Source organism: Ascochyta rabiei, chromosome 10 (genome assembly GCF_004011695.2).
Source record: "Ascochyta rabiei chromosome 10, complete sequence".
NCBI classification, from domain to species: domain Eukaryota; kingdom Fungi; phylum Ascomycota; class Dothideomycetes; order Pleosporales; family Didymellaceae; genus Ascochyta; species Ascochyta rabiei.
This window is the reverse complement of record NC_082414.1, coordinates 1,422,315-1,437,727: the sequence shown is the minus strand read 5'-3', so window position 1 is coordinate 1,437,727 and position 15,413 is coordinate 1,422,315. Positions and strand designations below refer to the sequence as shown.

General features: G+C 51.5%; 7 protein-coding genes across 7 annotated transcripts; 5 read left to right on the top strand and 2 right to left on the bottom strand.

Annotated features, from left to right (window-relative positions):
• Positions 1-462: 462 nt before the first annotated feature.
• EKO05_0006591 (Aspartate transaminase) lies at positions 463-846 on the top strand (the record flags this gene model as incomplete). Its single annotated transcript, XM_059636832.1, has 1 exon — positions 463-846. One exon carries the CDS (start codon positions 463-465, stop codon positions 844-846), a length of 384 nt encoding a protein of 127 aa, XP_059492815.1.
• Positions 847-2,414: 1,568 nt separating this feature from the next.
• EKO05_0006590 (uncharacterized protein) lies at positions 2,415-4,820 on the top strand (the record flags this gene model as incomplete). The annotated part of the gene is made up of 6 exons (XM_059636831.1): positions 2,415-2,464; positions 2,513-2,635; positions 2,687-2,964; positions 3,018-4,012; positions 4,062-4,242; positions 4,291-4,820. The coding sequence occupies 6 exons, from the start codon at positions 2,415-2,417 to the stop codon at positions 4,818-4,820; spliced, it is 2,157 nt and encodes a 718-aa protein (XP_059492814.1).
• Positions 4,821-5,145: 325 nt separating this feature from the next.
• EKO05_0006589 (uncharacterized protein) lies at positions 5,146-6,503 on the bottom strand (the record flags this gene model as incomplete). The annotated part of the gene is made up of 2 exons (XM_038940556.1): positions 5,146-6,243; positions 6,294-6,503. 2 exons carry the CDS (start codon positions 6,501-6,503, stop codon positions 5,146-5,148), a joined length of 1,308 nt encoding a protein of 435 aa, XP_038798085.1.
• Positions 6,504-8,937: 2,434 nt separating this feature from the next.
• EKO05_0006588 (proline dehydrogenase) lies at positions 8,938-10,236 on the top strand (the record flags this gene model as incomplete). The annotated part of the gene is made up of 2 exons (XM_038940497.2): positions 8,938-9,380; positions 9,432-10,236. The coding sequence occupies 2 exons, from the start codon at positions 8,938-8,940 to the stop codon at positions 10,234-10,236; spliced, it is 1,248 nt and encodes a 415-aa protein (XP_038798083.2).
• Positions 10,237-10,559: 323 nt separating this feature from the next.
• Positions 10,560-11,597, top strand: EKO05_0006587 (Pyrroline-5-carboxylate reductase; the record flags this gene model as incomplete). Its single annotated transcript, XM_059636830.1, has 2 exons — positions 10,560-10,671; positions 10,741-11,597. The coding sequence occupies 2 exons, from the start codon at positions 10,560-10,562 to the stop codon at positions 11,595-11,597; spliced, it is 969 nt and encodes a 322-aa protein (XP_059492813.1).
• Positions 11,598-12,568: 971 nt separating this feature from the next.
• Positions 12,569-13,702, top strand: EKO05_0006586 (uncharacterized protein; the record flags this gene model as incomplete). The annotated part of the gene is made up of 2 exons (XM_038940495.1): positions 12,569-12,701; positions 12,753-13,702. The coding sequence occupies 2 exons, from the start codon at positions 12,569-12,571 to the stop codon at positions 13,700-13,702; spliced, it is 1,083 nt and encodes a 360-aa protein (XP_038798081.1).
• A 411-nt stretch (positions 13,703-14,113) lies between these two features.
• On the bottom strand, positions 14,114-15,141 carry EKO05_0006585 (uncharacterized protein; the record flags this gene model as incomplete). The annotated part of the gene is made up of 3 exons (XM_038940464.1): positions 14,114-14,215; positions 14,265-14,614; positions 14,667-15,141. 3 exons carry the CDS (start codon positions 15,139-15,141, stop codon positions 14,114-14,116), a joined length of 927 nt encoding a protein of 308 aa, XP_038798080.1.
• Between the last annotated feature and the right edge of the window lie 272 nt (positions 15,142-15,413).

Here is a 15,413-nt window from a genome sequence, read left to right as displayed (position 1 = left end):
GGATGTACCTGGCTTGGACTGTGTCGTGAGGGGGAGGTCGTCTGGAAGCCCAGTATTCGCTCTAAAACTTTGTATAGATAGTTTTACAGAGAATGAGAAGTGATTTCCCGCAATTTTGTTCCACTGTGGTCGCGATGGTCTCCCTTCCCCACAGGCCGCCTACGACGCGAGCGCGCCTGGACAGTGCTAGAACTTGATCAACCACGAAACGAGAAGTGCACCGGCTCCAAGTGCGGGTATACACGGTCAATGCTAGCGTAACTCGGTGCGATCTCTACTGTCGGGAACACTCTCAGGAGCGGTACCGGTCGTGTGGACGCGCTGTGCAGCACGGTCGCGTGTCAAACCAGACGACCGAAGACGGCACGTGCGACGATATAGACTGCAGGGAAGTATTGCAGAACGCAAGCAAAGCCTTTGATCCAACTTCGGTCAGACCTCGCATCTCAGAAATCAGCAGCCATGTTCCGCTCCGTTCCCATGGGCCCAGCGGACCCAGTCTTCATCCTCAGCTCCAAAGTAAAAGCCGACAAATCGCCCTCGAGAATCGATCTCGGCGTTGGCGTATACCGGAATAAGGAGGGTAAATACAACGAGCTCGGCGTAATGAAGCAGGCGAAGGAGATTCTCACAAAGGCGGAACTAGGTCACGACTACGAAGTCACAACGGGAGATGACGAATTCGTCAACAACGCATGCAAAGTCCTGTTCAGCGCAGAATCCGAGCCTGTGAGGACCGGCCGCATTGCGTCTGCTCAAGATATCTCGGGTACTGGAAGCATTCATCTTGCTGCTCTGTTTCTGAGCCGCGCCAGGGAGTTCAAAGGAAAGAAGGTCTACTTTTGAACCCCAGCGTGGGGGAGCTACGAGCCCCTGTTCAACCTTGTTGGATTCGAAGTCGTTAAGTACCGACATTACGATGCGGGGCGAGGCACTGTCGCATTCGGCGACCTCAGTGCCGTCGAGAGAGCTCCCAGTGGCAGCATATTTGTCCTCCAGGGGTGCTGCCACAATCCCTCGGGCGCAGATTTGAGCAAGGAGCAATGGCGAACACTTGAGCGGGCTATGAAGCCCAAGGGTCATTTCCCCTTCTTCGACATGGCATATCAGGGGCTCGGTGCGCCACTGGCGGAAGATGCATTCGGTCTGAGGCACTTCACAGAGCAATATTTTGAATTGCTCGCTTGCCAATCGTTCTCGAAAGATTTCGGACTGTATGGCGAGAGGTGCGGTGTAATGCATATTCTCACAGAGAAGAGTACTGTTGCAGCCAACGTATACGACCAGCTGAGATGCTTGGTCATGTGAGAGTTCTCGTCCAGTCCAGCGTACGGATCGAGGCTGGTGAACACTGTTCTCAAGGATGGCGATCTCACATCACAGTGATAAAACGAGCTGGTAGTGATGCGAGAGCGATTGGTCGGTCTCAGGAGGACATTGTACAACTTACTGACCAATAAGCAAAAGGTGAGCTTCCCATCGCAGCCTTCATCCGTGTCCAACCACTGACAACGTACAGACACCCGGTAACTGGAACGCCATCCTCAAATCAACCGGTCTCTTCTACTTCCTTCCTTTGAGCCCACAACAGTGCGAGGCGCTTGGCAGCAAGCACCATATCTACATGCTCCTGAGTGGACGTATCAACGTTTTGGCCATGAACCAGTCAAATATTGAGAGGATTGCACAGGCCATCGATGAGGTGGTCCACGGCGCACCTCCATCGCGATTGTAAGCTGCAGAAGGACCGAGTTGATAGTGAATTGTCTTATCAATGTGCATGTGATGCCGTGGTGCAGGCTGGGCGTAAGCTGGATCGGAAGGGAAGCCGTCGATCTCGGGTCAGCTTCCGTATCCTTTTATGCCGCATACTGTCGCATACTGTCGCGCGCATCTCGTGATCTAAATAGAAAGTAAGATCCAGTGCTTTAGCAAATTTACTGCGGCTCTCAATGCGAGTCGAAGCGCGTGTGTTGTATAACATCGACGGGTGCGAAGTCGCTGATACTAGGTGAAAGGCCAGAATTTACCATAGTCTGGCGCTAGGCTTTAGTCGAAAGCGATAGCGATGCAGGGCTATCTTACTCGAAAGCTTCTGGAAGGATTTGAGGTTCTGATGAGATTTCGCTGACCTGGGGATCTCTTGTTCTTAATGGAGACGTCGGTGCTTGGTGGTGCGTACCTAAAGGGAATAAAAAACCGCCAAGCCTTTGTTACCAAAGACGTCACTTGAACCCCAGCGTTCCCCGCACATAGACGGGACCAGAAAACCACTCCGACTCGAGTCTCATTGCGCTGTTGACACCAATTTTGCTTCGGAGTAGGCGGAGCCTTATCGGCGTTATCGGCGCCCCGCCTGACGATGTCCGAGTTTCTCTCTAAGGAATGCTGCAGAATGACAGACATCTGCTGTAATGGCTACCTCGAATGAGCACAGACGAGTAACAAAGAGATCGTCGAACGCGTATGCTGCTGATTGATGGTGGTCTTGGCCTTGCTAATTTTGCTATAGCTGCTCCAGATGTCGAAGGCAGAAGATCAAGTGCTCCGGCCAGCAGCCTTGTGCGAACTGCGGCAAGCGAAATTTGACCTGTATTTTCGATGATCGAGACAACAAGGTTTTGGTAACCCAAGGGTTTGTCATCCATAGCCTTGCCATAAGCGACTTCTCTAACCAACAATGTAGCTACCTCTCCGACCTCCAGGCCAAGGTAGCACAACTTCAGAACGCAAGCAATGCATCCTCTGCTATCAATCCGTTGCTAGAAGAGGATCGAGATGCCCGGGCACGGGCAGAGAGGAGTCTTTCTCCTGGTGAGACACCAAGGCGGTCAGCTCAGCCCAGCGGCGGAGGCACTCGAGAGAGCACACCAGGGACAGATGGCCCACGCGAGACTGCAAATCTGACAAACCCTCTTACTGAGACACCTTCTAGATACATGGCAGCTTCTAACGGACAGACTTGTAGGTCTTCCTATATCTTCCAGATTACTCCACAGTACTAACGCACCCTTCAGTCTACATGGGTACCTCGTCCAACTGGTCTTTTCACGGACAAGTCCTGAGCCTGGTGCACGAACACATGCACAAGTCGCCTCTTCCAGCTGCAGACCTACTGTTCGACGGATCCGCGTACAATCTCCTCTGGGACGGTACTCGCAGCTTACCCGAATCTGCTTCCCCCGTAATCCCAAGCATAGACCACGCTATCTTCCTGATCAACGCAGTCAAATTCCACTGCGCGCAGATGATGCATCTCTTCGAAGAAGACGAGTTCATGTCCAACCTACATGCTTTCTACACAAGCATAGGTGACAAAGCTATCTGGAATGAGAGCCTCTGGTACATCCACTTCCTGCTCATTATAGCTTTTGGTAAGACGTTCGTTCAGCAGAAGAACCGTTCACCAAGACCGCCTGGTGCGGACTTGTTCACATACGCCTTGCAGCTTCTTCCAGATACGAACAAGCTCTGCCGGGACCCCATCGTAGCGACGGAGGTGCTGTGCTGCATTGCGCTGTACCTGCAAGCGCTTGACTCCCGCAATGCTGCACACGTCACGATCGGCCAAGCTATGCGGATTGCTCTTATACAAGGAATGCACACAGACATGCCAGTGATGAATCTGGGCGACGTTGTTGTCCAGCGCTGTCGCAAGATCTGGTGGACCATCTTCATTCTAGACCGTCACATGACCTCTTTGATGGGGCTGCCGCAATCGATCCGTGACGAAGACGTATCCTGTCAACTACCTAACTACCAAAACTCACCTCAGCGAGCAGCTGCACTGAATATGCAGATCAAGCTTGCCAAAATTCATACTGATATTGCCAATACTGTGTATGGCTCCAAAGGCAGGCTTCGCAAAAAATTCGTACTAAGCATCAAGACGGTGCTTGACAACCTAGCTGGACTAGCAGAAGAGCTCCGCACTTCATTTCCCTTGCATGCTGACGAACGTTTTGGCGGCATTTCTAGACTACCGGCGCATTCTCATTTATACTATTACCAGGTTAGTATTGTCGTTCCTTCATAAAGTATAAGGTAGCTAACTGCTCCAGACCATCGTTGTTGTCACTAGACCGTTGTTGTTCTGCTGCATGAAGAAGGTCTTCGAATCACCACAGCAGGTAGTGCCTTTGATCTCTTCACCCAAAATTCGAAAGGTACTGCACGTGGCCCTAGAAGCATCACAGAAAATTCTGGTGATACTCGAAAGCCTTCAGGATCAGGGTCTACTGGGTAAGCGCCACCCCTCCTGTGTGTCTGAACGAAACTTACCGTGTCCAGAAACATTTCTTCCGTGGGACCTGGACGCCCTTTTCGTATCGACCATGGTCCTCATCGTAACTCGTTTCGTTGACCCGAGCCTGCTCGACGACCGAACCCTTTGGCTGGACACAGCGTTTTCGCTGATGGAAACCATGATAGCTGGCGGCAACCGCATCGCGGATTACCGGATGCACGAGCTGCGCAGGCTTGAGGAGATGCTAGTAGAATATGCAGCAATGCAGGAGCGACCACCAACGATGGAGGCGTTCAACCAGCAGCAGCTCGCTCAACTCAACACAAACATGAACCAGACCGGTTCAGGAATACGTGATGAATCCTCTAGCGCAAAACAAATGTTTGCCTCACCAGATGGGGGTCCCCTGTACTCAGGGTTCAGCGACGAGGGCAGTGGCTTTGGTGACGATCTCACGGCCGAGCAGATTCTGGCTGTTGCCGAGTCTATGGATATTGAAGGGACTGATTGGCTTTCTTTTGGCGTTCTCGACAACTACCAACCTTTGGAGATGGTGGACCCACAGATGCAGTAAGGAGTAACGAGGCGCACGATACATGCACGGACGGTATAACGACCTAGAGACATATATATGGGGTTTGGCGCAAGGCCTGAAACTTTTGATATCTACGTACTCGATCCTGCATTCAGACGGCTCTCATCGTGGTCTATTTTGCGACTACCAACGTGACTACCGCATGTTGTTTTGCTATCAGAACCTATCCGCGCGGGAGGCTTGGCGGCATACCTTTGGTCCATAAGTCGAGCGTGGTTGCTTCAACATGAGGGCAACATCGAGGTTGAGGTTAAAGATGAGCCAAATGCATTACTCAGATCTATACTTTAATCATGCTAAATGATTAAAATTTTGAAACATTCGGTGTAATGTCCCTCAGCTCTTGGACGTCACCAACGCGCCAACTCACATCGTCTTGTCTCGCAGTACCATCGTTAGGCTGGTTTGTCCTCCACTGCCACCTCTTTTCTTTTTGCTTGCCCTCGGGAGCATTGAGAAGGTTGTTCACCCACGAACCGACAATTGGGAACATCTTGAAACCGTGACCAGAGTCACCAGACAGGACTATGACTGACCCGCCAGTCTTGGGTAGATAGTCAATGATGAATTCAGAATCGTTGGTGTCAGCAAACCAACATAATGTTTTCTCGACAAGTGGCCGATCGGCAAGGTAAGGCAGAGTTTGGCGGAGGAGTTCGCGCATCTTGCGCTCATCCTCGGGAGGTACAAAGCGCTGGACATCCTCGGGTGCTTCAGAGACACCAGTCGCGGGGTTGGTATTGATAAAACCACCGCCCATGGGGCAGAGCTTGAGGAGGTTGGTCTTCGGGTCAGGCTCGAAGAAGAATCCAAGATCGCGCGCATATGTGACGGGAATACCGCGCAGCGCTGCGGTCTCTTCGTCTGTAAGACGGATGTGTGCAACGGACCATGACTTCGCAGAGACGCGAGCGCCAATTTCTGGAACGATCTTTGAGGCTGCCGCACCAGTGGCGACGATGACGAGCGAGGCAGCGTGGAACTGTCCATCTTTGGTCTTGACGCCGACGCTCTTCCCGTTCGCGCCACTGCCCTGGTAGACGATCTCCTGGATGGCTCCCCTCTTCTCGCCGAGGAAGAATCGTACACCGTTCGATCTTGCAGCACGGTAAATACCACGGAGAGCGTTAGCAGAGTGGACGTAGCCGTCGTAACGGTTGAAGTAGCCCTTCCACCCTGGCATCTCGCCCTGGTTAAATTGCCAGCAAATATCTTGAAGCTCCTGGCGGGTCGATACACTAGAGACCCAGGGTTTGATATCTGGATGTGCCTCGCCTGCAGCTTTGAATGAATTCATTGAGTTGATGGCTTTTTGTGTGCCAGCGCCGGACACACAGTTGAGATAGCCGACTCGATGGAAGTAGGGTGCGTAAAGGGCTGTTTGCCATTTCTTTGCGGCTTCCTGAAGACGAATCAGTACTATCAACTGACCCAGAAGAGCGGACTACTTACGACACCGAGTTCTGTGTACCATGGGTCTTCGTACTCAGCGCGCATGATCTTGTTCAGATCGTTTGCGGCCGACCATCTTGAAGGAATCTCTCCATCCTTTTCAAAGACCGTAATGTCTGTATAGCCCTGCTGCGACAGCTCGAAAGCAGTCGACAGCCCAAAAGCCCCGCCACCGACAATCGCAATGTGTTCGTTCTTTGAGATGCTCATCGTGACAATTTTGTTGGTAAGATTCAAAGGCGACCAACTAAGAGCGAGGAGGTACCTGATCGTCCTCTACTCAAGGGACTCTCACATTTTAACACTCCCGTAATCAACGGTAGCCAATTCCGAACCCTGCGACTCTTTCCTTCCACTCGCATAGAACTGCGTGAGACTACCGGAAGACTCGCTATCGATAAGCTCCGCATGCGTTAGCGTGAAGGGCGATGCGTCGTTGCCCCGCAGCCGCAGCACTACACACCTGCTACACACCACCGGCAGGCATACCGTGAACATCACGGGCGCGAAACCGACACCAGTACCCCACAGATCTTGACCATGTATTACCGAGGCCTGGGTTACGATGGCCAGAAGGTGCGATCATGGGTCCGGAAAGGTAAAGTAATGCGATGCAAAGCGCAGTTGAGGCCGGCGTTCGGTATTGTTGACGCGACTCGGTCTAAAGACTCAGCAAGATTGTGCACGTTGACGTTCAAGCCAGACGTCGTGGATTCATGAAGGCCGAATTAGCAACCATCACGACGTTTCCCGCTACAGCTTCATGTCTTCGATGACTCAGCAAGTTTCTCATGAACGACCAAATTTCGAATGGGGATGTTGGAAAGGAAGTACGCTTCCAGGACAGCTGGTTGGAGATCTACGTGCTGCAACTATGAGCGCGACGTTGTTGTCACTTGTTCTTACAGCGATTGACCGGTAAGTGATCCCACCGGAGTCAGGTGAGGTCATGTGAAGGCATATAATGACAATGTTCAGCGCAGTCGTTGAAAATGCTGCTAGATCAGGCCAAAACCCACTTGCTCAGGCGTCGAGAACCAACATTCTCTGTTCATTCCGACATCCTAGGCGTTTCTTTGGCACAAAACCGTTCTTCATCATCTGGATATTATATGCAGCGACATACACGACAGCAAACATTGTCGAAACCACAGCCCGCCACTCAACTCGGAGAGCTGACGAGCTCCTGGTGCAATCGATCACCTTTCTTTTGACAATTACCATAAATGTACCACTAGGAGTCTGGGAAGATGTACATTTCGTTCAGATGTTTGGCAGACCATCGACACCGGTTGCTGCACAGACGGAAGCCGCGAGGGTGAAGTCTCCACCGGTTCAGCGACCGAGATTTCCCAGGACAGTGGCAAGAACCTTCCTCGTTCGTGACGCAATTACCATCTTCGGGGCGGTCAACTTACCTCCAATGATTGCATCAACACTGCCAGACACATTCACCAACCCTATGATGAAGATGGCGACGATTCAACTTTTGGTGCCCGTTTTCTCCCAGGTTTTTGCCACTCCAATCCACCTCCTGGGTCTAGATATGTATAGTCACCCTGACATCACGGCGCGAATGTCGAGGATTATACAGAACCTCGGAGCAACAACTCTTGTGAGATGTGCCAGGATCATTCCGGCATTTGGTATAGGACTTGTTGCGAACACTGGGTTACGGGAGTACTTCGATGAGAAGGTCGGGCACGTAAAGAAGGCTGCATGAAACCACAACGTCTGAAATCAATCTTCGCGAAAGCATGAGACATGGACTCTCAAGGGAGAAATCACCATAGAGTTCTTTTCAACATTTACCAGCCTACTGTAGTGGCTGCAATGGCTTGAATCGAGGAACTTCTGCGCCTCTTCCATACATCTTCTACCGCAGCCTCACTTCGCTTGATCCAACACGAGAATAAGCCGAGATGATAACAAGCCACCCAATCGAGCATCGAATAAGTGGTTGTGACCAATTGGATGGCTTAGCGTATCAGCTCCTGCAATGTTAAACCGAGATCTTAACCCGATCCGATGCACCTCACCCCGCACGCCGCTCCTCGACACAGAAGATGTGTTGGGCCGCAGCTCGATGTGCGTATCGATTACAATGATGCTTTCCACATTATCCAAAAGCGTGATAAGCATTGTGGCATAGAAGCTACGCAATTGTCGGTACCGGATCTGGGCAGTAGGTGCGAGCCGGCAGTGCGTCCGACCTACGGTACTCTGACGCGGAAGTCACGAGGCCGAGTAAGACCCACGTTATCGAATCACGTACTATGAAGCGGGGTCGTGGCATACATATCGTATTACAGTGTGTGGGCGTGGGCGATAAGGCAATATAATACCTTTCGTTGTGTACACAGGAAGGCTTCCTCACTCACAACTGCATTGTCTCTATTCAAGTTCAGGGCTCAATCACGCATTATACTACCACTATACACTCTACGTCTTACAGCTTAGCGAGGGTAATATGCTTCACATTAGATATGGGGCCCCTGCGGTGCTGAGGGGCGTTGGAAAAAAGGATGGAATTACATTCGCAGCCATTAGGCTGTCCTCAACCTATGCAGCAAAGGAGAGAGGGACAATGAGCCCACCCACATCAGAGACAGGACTGTTGGCAAAAGCTTCACCACTGTCAGCTATGCCTCTGCCCATGTTTCTGAGATCACTTCTGGTCGCCACAGTTTCCTCCAGGAAGTGGCTACTCGTGCCTTCTATTCATATTCTCAACTTCTTTGCAAAGCCAGAAAGGACCTGGCTATTCAATCTCGACAAGAACCCAGTCCTTAAAGCAATCATCAAGAAATCATTCTACGATCAATTCTGTGCTGGTACCACACCAGCAGAGACCAGAAAATGCGTCAAGGCACTGAAAGACCTTGGGTTTCGAGGTGTTATCCTCACGTATGCACAAGAGATGGTCTTCGACCACAAAAGCGGTAACGGGTACAGCCCCGGATCCGCTGCAGAGGAAGCGGCGGAAGAGGCGGCTGGTATTAAGATCGACAATATTATTGAGTCCTGGAGAGCTGGCACTGTTGGAACCATCGATTTGATCGAAGAGGGAGATATTTTGGCCATCAAGTAAGTATACCCTTACAACATCGAAATAGGTTCCATCTGACATCATCATAGGACTTCCGGAGCCGGACCTGCGGTTGTTAATGCTTTCAACAAAGGAGACTTGCCGCCACAGCAGATGCTTGACGCTTTGAACGAGATCGGCACCAAGTGCAAGGAACGCAACATCCAGATCATCGTCGACGCAGAGTCTCAACACTACCAGAGGGGCATTGATCGCGTCAGTCTCGAGATGATGCGCAAATTTAACACTGATGGCCGTGTCGTCGTCTACAACACGTACCAGGCCTACCTCAAGGGCACCCAGGCACTCCTCGCATCTCACCTCGCTGAAGCTGAGAAAGACGGCTTCACTCTCGGACTCAAACTCGTTCGTGGTGCATATATAGCTTCGGAAGACCGCGCCTTGATCCACGATACAAAGCAAGACACAGACGACAACTACAACGGTATTGCCCAGGGTGCTCTCCGTCAGCAGCTCGGTGAATACGGTGTTTCTCGCCCCTTCCCCTCACTTAAGTTGTTTCTTGCATCTCACAACCGCGACTCTGTCATCTCTGCGCAAAGACTACACAAGCAAAGGATCGCTGCTGGCTTGCCTACCGTTCCAGTCAGCTTTGCTCAACTTCACGGCATGTCGGACGAAGTTAGCTTCACACTTCTGGCCGAGAAGGGTAACGACGGTCAACCTCCAGCTGTTTTCAAGTGCTCTACATGGGGAAGCATGGGCGAGTGTATTGGGTACCTAATGAGAAGAGCAGTTGAGAACAGGGACGCCGTTTTGAGGACGAATGACGAATATGTTGCGCTCCGCAGGGAGGCGGGGAGAAGGATGCGATCCATGTTTGGCGCTGCATAAGTTCACGAATGAGCGATGTTACGGTCTTTCTCATGATAACTCATTGGGACGAAGTAGACGAAGGTATGAAGGTTTAACACCACCCACGATCTCCAAGTTTCAGCAATGTGACATCTATCTGAATGATGGGGCCTATCATCCGATTCACACGGTGGAGCTGTGTGGATGCATTGCGGGGTTCAAGTGGGGACACGGCCAGCGTCGGTCTCGCGAACAATTTCTCTGCATGTCAAACTCTTCTTATCTAAACGGGATCATGACATAGTTTGCACTCGGGAGGCAACCCGAAGCGGGGCACTTCGCGGTATGTATTTTGATTGACTATGAGACGCGACGTGAACGGTTTCTTCCTGAACATCCGCAATTGCATCATCTTCCCGAGACTCAACTGGGACGGCGAGGACGAAAGCATCGCCGAAAACAATGTCCGGGAAAGTTCTTTGTATCTTGGGTTGTGGCATGTTAACAATATCCTCTAGGCAGACTTGGCTAAATTTCACATAGGAAACCTTGGGCAGCCTATCCTGAGCAGCTTGCTCAGCGAGTCGGGCAGTGACAAGGATGCGAAGTTCGAAAAGTACATTGCCTGTGTACGGAGCGAGGCTTCCGAGAAGAAGCTGGCCGAGAAGTACCCAGAAGCTGTCAAGTCTGGAAAGCTCTCCATCTCACGAGGCAACAACGTCAAAGCTGCAAAGGATTCAGACGTCGTCCTCCTCGGCGTCGATCCATCCGATGTTGAGGAAACTCTGAAGCAAGACGGTCTCGCCGATTCGCTGAGCGGAAAGCTTCTCATTAGTCTTGCGGCCGGGTGGACGCGAGCGGATATTGAGAAGCTCATTTCATCAAGCAAAGACAGGGTTTGGGTTATCCGCACCCTTCCCAACATCGCTGCACAAGTTTCTGAATCGCTCACAGCAATTGAAGATCCAGACAAGGACATCCCGAATGAGTTTAAGAAAATTACCGATGCCGTCTTCAACCAAGTTGGAAAGACTGCCCACATTGATCCTAAGCTGATGAACGCTTCCACGGCCGTAGGGGGTTCAACACCAGCCATGTTTGCCGTCATTTGCGATGCATTGATTGATGCATCGGTCGCCGTTGGTATGCCTAGAGCAACTGCGCAAACTATGATCTACCAGAGCATGAAGGGCACAGCTGCGATGCTGCAGAGCGGCATTCACCCGGGGGTCCTGAAAGATCAAGGAACATCGCCAGAGGGATGCACGATTGGCGGTCTGATGGTGATGGAGGAGGCAGGCGTACGAGGGCATCTCGGAAAGGCGCTGAGAGAAGCGGTGACCATTGCTCGTTTGATGGGCCAGAATCCTCATGTCAACGACACACGGCAAGGACAATAGATGCTAGCAACCATCAGATGCACATCAGGAGCGTTGCCAATTAACTATTTGAGATTCCTACTCGATCTGATTTCGCAAGGTACTCTTTGTGTTCTTTGGAGCCAGCCACGTCGATTGTACTTTCTCCTTCGCGCCTTTTTGTCCTGAAGATTGACCTGCGAAATCAAGGCAATTTGTTTCGCCTTCCTCGAAGAAAACACCCGCAACGATAAGGACACGAGAGATTTCCAGAGACAATTTCCGAATTTCTCGATCTTAACCTCTGGTGCGTTTGATCAATAATGTGAGGCAGACAGCCTCTAACACACTTCGATTACCCACCTTTTTTCTTGCGCGCATGAAGACCGCTGACGCCTTTGAGGTTGAATTTACTACCCTCATCATATAAACTGCAAACGAATCGTGCAGCACACTCGATGAATGGTATGAGATAGAGCGTCGTTGAATTTACTCTTCAAATTCTCCAGTAAATGCATGCACGACACACATTCGTGCATTCTTGATGTATCACAGCCAACGCTGATGAACGGCAGAACCACATGTACACCCCTCTTCCACAAACCGGAAGACTCAAAGCAACACTCCGGATGCGACACTCCGTGAACGCCCTCGGTGCAGTACCCCGCGATTGGGGCGCCGGGCCGTTCGTCGATGCGGGGTGATTGACCAAAGGATTACCGCAACGGGTATACCGTGTTACTCTCATAATGTACCTAGAACGAACACGCGACTTGAAGCGTGTCTTGGGGGAGCGAATCGCAGTGCTGCGGACGAGCAAAGATCTTGACGTGCTATGCGTATAACCGGAATGACGTGAGGTGGTAGCCTTCCTTAAGATGAGAGCTTTCCCTCTCTGGCGTCGAGGCTGGCTTTTGAACCTGCATAGGTAGAAGCGCAAGTTCACTGTTCATCTGTCCGTTGGAAATTGGGAGAGCACGGCTACCGAAACAACCGACAAAGACGATTCACACATGGCGAACGGTAACATGAATGCGGTGCGGTTCCACGGCAAACACGACCTGCGATATGAAGAAATTCCAATTCCGGAAGTGAAGGCTGGACAAGTCAAGATCAAGCCTGCTTGGGTGGGTATCTGTGGGACTGGTATGTTGGGCAAGTTCGAAAGCTTGTAGAGAAGGCCCTGACAATGTTTAGATCTCCATGAGTATCTCGGCGGTCCAAATCTTTGTCCAACAACACCACACCCAATCACCGGCGAGACCGTCCCTCTGACTTTCGGGCATGAGTTCAGTGGCGTAGTCGAGGAGGTTGGCGAACGCGTGTCAGACTACAAGAAGGGCGACCGTGTCGTAGTACAGCCAATCATCTACGACGACACATGTGCAGCGTGTGAACAGGGCTTGCACAACTGCTGCTGGAGCAACGGCTTCATAGGCCTGTCCGGCTGGGGCGGTGGGTTGGCAGACCACATTGTAGTGCCGACCTCGACGCTCTACCACCTTCCAGACAACGTATCTCTGGAGATTGGCGCACTCGTTGAGCCACTAGCGGTCGGCTGGCACGCGGTCAAAATCAGTCCGTTCAAGAAGGGCGATGTTGTCCTCATTCTGGGTGGCGGTCCCATTGGCATCTCGACGATCCTAGCGTTGAAGGCGAAGGGTTGTGACAAGATCATCGTCTCTGAAGTTTCGCAGAAGCGACAAGAGTTTGCGAAGACGTTCGGTGCGAACTACATCATCGATCCTATCAAAGAGGACATACCGAAACGCTGCAAGGAGCTGAGCGACGGCAAGGGTGTCCATGTCGTATATGACTGTGCAGGCGTGCAGGCCGCATTGGATCAAGCTGTGCGTGCAACACGGCCCCGAGGTTGTATTCTCAACATTGCCATCTGGGAAAAGCCTTGCACGATTACCCCAAACGATTTCAACTTCAAGGAGCGTATGTATATGGGTATCGCAACATACGAGGTTGGAGACTTCCAAGAGGTCATTGACGCGCTTTCTTCAGGAAGCATGAAGCCGCATGGGATGATCACGCAAAGGATCAAGCTGACGGAGGTAGAAGAGAAGGGATTCAAGTCGTTAATACATGACAAAGACAACCAAGTCAAGATCTTGGTCGAAGTCGGAGGTGGAGATTGAAAGTACCATATTGGTTGTACTACGGAGCACCTTGATGTCACATTAGCGTTCGCCATCCGTATCTCCAGCAACATATCTACAATGCGACCTCTAGCAGTCTTTTTCAAATGTTGGAAATGTTCCGAAAGCACCTTCACGTTCGAGCCACGTCGAATGTTCGAAGAACAACGAATGCTCATTTGAGCGACCCAAAACTGTAGAAGTTGCCAAAGGTGGTAGCGCCGCGTTCCAAGGGCCGACAGCACAAGACGCGCTGGTCGATATGGAGGTCGTGGGCTGTTCAATCTTCGCACGTAGACTAATTGACACGGTACTGAGCAGATACCCCGTGGCAATTTAAGAAGGTGCGGTTCCGAAATGGTCACTCTGGAGTGGAGCTGAGAGGAATCATTGCGTTTTCTGTAGTATGCACTACTCATCATCGTCATCATCGTCGCCCTGGACGTCCATAACGCGTTCGCCAGCTCTTTCGAGCGTGCGGCGGCTCCATACCCGAACGCCTTTGTAGATTGCCTGTCCAGCATCAGTCAGGGACATGGTATCCAAGATATATCATACTCACTGCCAAGAACGTCCCTACGCCAATCAGGATAATAATCCAGCTGACCTGCTCGTACCGATCTCGGCCAGTCGCCCGCCCCCGACCACCGCCAATCCTGAAGTAGGACAACGGGCTTGTGACAAAGACCTTCAAAAAGCCGAGCACACCCATGCCAGCGAATCCTTTGGCGAAGTGCTCACCCCAAGAGGCAGCCTCGTCCTCAGGTTCGTAGTGGTAGTCTCGACTAGAGCTTGTCCAGGGCATGAGAGTGCTCCACGGGTCAAAATAGAGATTGAGAATAGGGTCGGCAAAGAATCCAAGAATGAAAACCATTGACGTCATAATCAGAACAGTCAGTACGATCTGAGCAGCTGCAAGACCGTTAGCATCGTGCGTTTGGAGCCCTTCGCTTGAACAACTTACTGATGCTACCAACGAAGCGACCTGCCCCAAGTCGCGCGAGTCGATACTTGAAACCGCAAGTTGGGCATTGCCAGTAGTTTCTTCGACCATAGCTAGGATCTGCGTGACGCCATGCTTGTAGACATCCGTCATGGACATACTTGGAGGATCCTTTGCACAGACAGGGCCTGATTAAGCGGCCGCCTTCGTCTTCGTAGACCACGTTGGGATTAGATGACTGCAGAAAGCCCGGAAGACTCTCAGACGGCGCGTTGAAGGTAGGCTGAACAATCTCTAAGCATATCCTGCACTGTCGCGGCGGCCAGTGGGTACGTCTGGGCCGTGTGCTTTGTCCTGTCTGTGAGGAACCATCAGGTGCTGAGGTACCCGTAGGACGAGATTGCGCTGTTGATGACGAGGCTGAGGGTTCGTCCTTTGGCACGTCGTCTGGCCAATACCAGCCTGGCATGGGTTGGAATCCAGATGAAGAGGACATTGCGAAACGACAATTGAGTGATGAGGCGCAGTGCCTGGAGAGATTAATTATACGCTTACCGCAAAGCCTGACAATGAACGAAACATGAGTACAAAGATGATGTTGCAGGTAAGATCAATCGGGCAACCGCGGGGATGACATTTGCCAGCACAAGCGCCTCAGACCGGCTAAGAGCCAAGGCAGCGTTCTAGATATGCAAGTGTCACGGAGAGACACGGTGGCCGCGAGAGTAAAGGGAAGAAGATGGAACAGTGCAGATAATTCGCAGGCTG